At 49.5% G+C, this 5,000-nt stretch overlaps 2 protein-coding genes across 5 annotated transcripts in view; one reads left to right on the top strand and one right to left on the bottom strand.

Annotated features, from left to right (window-relative positions):
- LOC143284947 (uncharacterized) overlaps positions 1–4,356 on the bottom strand; it is an 11,071-nt gene extending 6,715 nt beyond the window's left edge. Inside the window, exons 1-2 of the mRNA XM_076592109.1 lie at positions 4,349–4,356; positions 2,750–2,840 (exon numbers count right to left, since the gene is read on the bottom strand). Coding sequence (XP_076448224.1) covers positions 2,750–2,840; positions 4,349–4,356 — 99 coding nt within the window. The remainder of the gene's footprint in view (positions 1–2,749; positions 2,841–4,348) is intronic.
- LOC143284931 (SLIT-ROBO Rho GTPase-activating protein 1-like) overlaps positions 1–5,000 on the top strand; it is a 308,900-nt gene that overhangs the window by 166,056 nt on the left and 137,844 nt on the right. The window lies entirely within an intron of this gene.

The raw sequence follows: 5,000 nt of genomic DNA, 5'->3' as shown, positions 1-5,000 counted from the left end.
AGAGTGGTGTGTGTGTCTATCAGAGAGAGAGAGAGAGAGTGGTGTGTGTGTGTGTGTCAGAGAGAGAGAGAGAGAGATGGTGTGTGTGTCTGTCAGAGAGAGAGAGAGATGGTGTGTGTGTGTGTCGTGTCGTGAGAGAGAGAGAGAGAGAGAGAGTGGTGTGTGTGTGTGAGAGAGAGAGAGATGGTGTGTGTGTCTGTCAGAAAGAGAGAGAGAGAGAGAGAGATGGTGTGTGTGTGTGTGAGAGAGAGAGAGAGAGTGGTGTGTGTGTCTGTCAGAGAGAGAGAGAGGGTGTGAGAGAGAGAGAGAGATGGTGTGTGTGTGTGTGTGTCTGTCAGAGAGAGAGATGGTGAGAGAGAGAGAGAGGGGCGATCTTTAAAATGAGTACAGATGCTTGAGGGTGAAGAGAATGTCGACATTCTGATATTACTTTATCAGCGATCGATCTTTATGACGAGACATGACTCTCTCTCTCTCTCTCTCTCTCTCTCTCTCTCTCTCTCTCTCTCTCTCTCTCTCTCTCCTTCCTTCTGTTTGTCTGTCTGTCTCTCTCTCTCTCTCTTGATATCTTAGAATTCTGAACTAAGTATGCTTCTAAGTATGCATGACCGCGAATTATTTGTTGTTTTGGTTATAAGTTTTACATGTGTATTTTAGTGCGTGTATGTGAGAGTTATGTGAGTGTGTGTGTGTGTGTGCGCGCGCGGTCGCGAGCGCGAGTGAGTATACGTGGTAGAGATATAAGAGTAGAGGCAGGGGGTGGGTGATCTCACGAACATCTTTGAAGGAGGGGAGTTTCAAAAAAAAAGGACAACGACTTTGCATCATGATCAATACTTGTGAATCCTTCTCTGGGCCTCTTCCAAGCACCTTGCCGTCAATATGACTCGTTTCTCGTCAGGGCACTGGGTCCTTTTTCTGTATTTTGTATCAATACTTGGATTCCTCGTGACGCGTACAGCCTTTTTTTTCTGTACTTGCGATTTTCCGCGAGGGGGGGGGGGGGGGGCAGAACTTGTATCTGTGGCGTAGAGCCTATCTCTGTCGATACCTGTTGTGATTATCCTTGTGAGGCTTAGAGCCTTTCTATGTCAATAATTGTGATGATTCATTGCGAGGCTTAGAGCCTTTCTGTGTTAATACTTGTGACGATTTCTCGTGAGGCTTAGAGCCTTTCTATGTCAACACTTTGCGATGATTCCTTGTGAGGCTTAGAGCCTTTCTCTGTCAATAATTGTGATGATTTCTCGTGAGGGTCAGAGCCTTTCTATGTCAATACTTGTGGTGATTCCTTGCGAGGCTTAGAGCCTTTCTCTGTCAACACTTGTGGTGATTCGTCGTGAGGGTCAGAGCCTTTCTCTGTCAACGTTTGCGACTCCTCGCGAGGCTTAGAGACTTTCTTTGTCAGTACCTGTGATTCTTCGCGAGGCTTTGAGTCTTTCTCTGTCAGTACCTGTGATTCTTCGCGAGGCTTTGAGCCTTTCTCTGTCAGTACCTGTGATTCTTCGCGAGGCTTTGAGCCTTTCTCTGTCAGTACCTGTGATTCTTCGCGAGGCTTTGAGCCTTTCTCTGTCAGTACCTGTGATTCTTCGCGAGGCTTTGAGCCTTTCTCTGTCAGTACCTGTGATTCTTCGCGAGGCTTAGAGTCTTTCTTTGTCACTACTTGGGGTGATTCCTTGCAAGGCTTAGAGCCTTTCTCTGTCAATAATTGTTATGATTCCCTGCAAGGCATAGAGCCTTTCTATGTCAATAATTGTTATGATTCCCTGCAAGGCTTAGAGCCTTTCTATGTCAATACTTGTGGAGGTTCCTTGTAAGGCTTAGAGCCTTTCTCTGTCAATACTTGTGGTGATCCTTGTGAGGCTTAGAGCCTTTCTCTGTCACTACTTGTGGGGATTCTTCGCGAGGCTTAGAGCCTTACACTGTCAATACTTGTGGAGGATTTCCTGCTGACGATTGCTCAAATGTCGTAGGGACTTTTCTGTGTGTCAACGTTTTTCACTGCTCGTAAGGCGCAGAGAGATATTCGTGTTTTCTCTGAAGACGGAAAACCTATGGCTGTGTGTGTGTGTGTGTGTGTGTGTGTGTGTGTGTGTGTGTGTGTGTGTGTGTGTGCGAGAAAGGAAGAAAGACGGGCAGGAGAAAGGGAAGTTGTAAGGATGGGTTATCATTTCTTTATCACCACTGCTTGTTATTAATGTCTTCTCTGACGCAAAGCAAAGCCTCTGTGTGTTTTTTTCTTCTGTCGACAGCTACTACTCCTCGAATAGCGCACATTCTCTCTCTCTCTCTCTCTCTCTCTCTCTCTCTCTCTCAACCTCACTTTCTCCTCTCTGTCTCTCTCTCTCTTTCTGTCTGTCTCTCTCCCTTCTCTGTCTCTCATTCTCCTTCGCCCCCTCTTTCTCTGTCACTCTGTATGTATGTATGTCTCTCTCTCTCTCTCTCTAATTCTCTCCCTTTCTCTCTCTCTTCCTCCAGCCTTCCCTTTTTCGCTCTCTGCCTCTGTCTCTCTCTCTCTGTCTGCCTGTCTCTCTGTGCCACCACCCTCCCCTTCCACCCTCTGTCTCTCTGCCTAAAATCTTAATCAATAGACGAAAAAACGTATTGAGTTCTGAGTTCTCTGTCTCTGTCTTTGTCTCTCTGTCTCTTTCTCTGTCTCTCTCTCTCTCTGCCCCCACCCTCCCCTTGCACCCTCCTCTCTGTCTCTCTCAGTCTCACTCCTCCTTTGCCCCCCCCCCCCCTCTCTCTCAGTCGCAATCCCCCCCCCTCTCCCCCCCCCCCCCCCCCCCCCCCCCCCCCCCCCCCCCCCCCCCCCCCCCCCCCCCCGATTCCCCCCATTCCTAACAGCCAGTCCAGAGGCAGTTCATTAGTAGATCATTGTTTCTCGTTGGCTCCCAACATCTTCCCGGTGATGATGTCAGCTTTTATGTTCCTGTCGTGTCGTTGTCGTCGCTGTTGTTGTTGTCGTTGTTGTTGCTGTCGCTGTTTTTTTGTTTTTGTTTTTGTTTTTTTAGGGGGGGGGGGGCGCGGGGGGGGGGGGGGGGGACGCGTGGAGATTGGCACGTCAGCACCTCTTTTGGTAGAAAAAAAAAGCAAGCCTGTCTCTTGTCATCTTTGTGGCTAGCTTTTTAAGCAAATACTAGTATGGCTGACAGGGGTCTTTTCGCACTGTTTGCGTTGCGGCGTAAAAGCTAGCAGCTCTGACTGACTGACTGACTGATCAAAGTTTCAGGTTTTTGTGTGTGTGTGTGTGCTGTAGTTGAGTGGGCTCTTAGTTTGTTTGTGGTTGTTGTTGTTTTTTTGTTTAAGACTGCAGACTTGCAGACTGAGACCAGTTGGACCTGGAGATGACAGCTTTACCCACTGATACATGTGGACTGACAGCGACAAAGAACAAGAAGAAAAGGAAGGAGGAGGAAGGAGGAGGGGGAGGTTGAAGGGGGGTAGCTGATGAAGGAGGAGAAGAAGGAGGAGGAGGAGGAAGAAGGAGGAGGAGCAGAAGAAAGAGAACAAGGAGGAAGAGGAGGAGGTTGAAGGGGGGTAGCTGATGAAGGAGGAGGAGAAGAAGAAGGAGGAGGAAGGAGGAGGAGCAGAAGAAAGAGAAGAAGAAGGAAGAGGAGGAGGTTGAAGGGGGGTAGCTGATGAAGGAGGAGGAGGAGAAGAAGAAGGAGGAGGAGGAGCAGAAGAAAGAGAAGGAGGAGGAAGAGGAGGAGGTTGAAGGAGGAGGAGGAGAAGAAGGAGGAGGAGGAGGAGGTTGAAGGGTGGTAGCTGATGAAGGAGGAGGAGAAGAAGAAGAAGGAGGAGGAGGAGGAGGAGCAGAAGAAAGAGAAGGAGGAGGAAGAGGAGGAGGTTGAAGGGGGTAGCTGATGAAGGAGGAGGAAGGAGGAGGAGGTTGAAGGGGGTAGCTGATGAAGGAGGAGGAGAAGAAGGAGGAGGAGGAGGAGGTTGAAGGGGGGTAGCTGATGAAGGAGGAGGAGCAGAAGAAGGAGGAGGAGGTTGAAGGGGGTAGCTGATGAAGGAGGAGGAGAAGAAGGAGGAAGAGGAGGAGGTTGAAGGGGGTAGCTGATGAAGGAGGAGGAGAAGAAGGAGGAGGAGGAAGAGGAGGAGGTTGAAGGGGGTAGCTGATGAAGGAGGAGGAGGAGGAGGTTGAAGGGGGTAGCTGATGAAGGAGGAGGAGAAGAAGGAGGAGGTTGAAGGGGGGTAGCTGATGAAGGAGGAGGAGAAGAAGGAGGAGGAGGAGGAGGTTGAAGGGGGGTAGCTGATGAAGGAGGAGGAGGAGAAGAAGACCACCACCAACAACAACAAAGAAGAGAACATCGATGCTACAACTATAGTCCAGCCGACCCACAGCGCCATGTCAGGACTGACGGAGGATGATGATGATGATGATGAAGAGAACATCGATGCTACAACTATAGTCCAGCCGACCCACAGCGCCATGTCAGGACTGACGGAGGATGATGATGATGATGATGAAGAGAACATCGATGCTACAACTATAGTCCAGCCGACCCACAGCGCCATGTCAGGACTGACGGAGGATGATGATGATGATGATGAAGAGAACATCGATGCTACAACTATAGTCCAGCCGACCCACAGCGCCATGTCAGGACTGACGGAGGATGATGATGATGATGATGAAGAGAACATCGATGCTACAACTATAGTCCAGCCGACCCACAGCGCCATGTCAGGACTGACGGAGGATGATGATGATGATGATGAAGAGAACATCGATGCTAAAACTATAGTCCAGCCGACCCACAGCGCCATGTCAGGACTGACGGAGGATGATGATGATGATGAAGAGAACATCGATGCTAAAACTATAGTCCAGCCGACCCACAGCGCCATGTCAGGACTGACCGATGATGATGATGATGATGATGATGCGATAAAGGATGAGGAGGATGCGATAAAGGATGAGGAGGATGCGATGAACGGTGATGATGGTGATGATGCGAGGAAGGATGATGTCGATGATGATGATGCGAGGA

The sequence above is a fragment of the Babylonia areolata genome, chromosome 8 (assembly GCF_041734735.1).
Source record: "Babylonia areolata isolate BAREFJ2019XMU chromosome 8, ASM4173473v1, whole genome shotgun sequence".
Lineage (NCBI taxonomy): Eukaryota > Metazoa > Mollusca > Gastropoda > Neogastropoda > Buccinidae > Babylonia > Babylonia areolata.
Note: the sequence above shows the minus strand (reverse complement) of the source record. Positions and strands in the feature narration are given on the sequence as shown.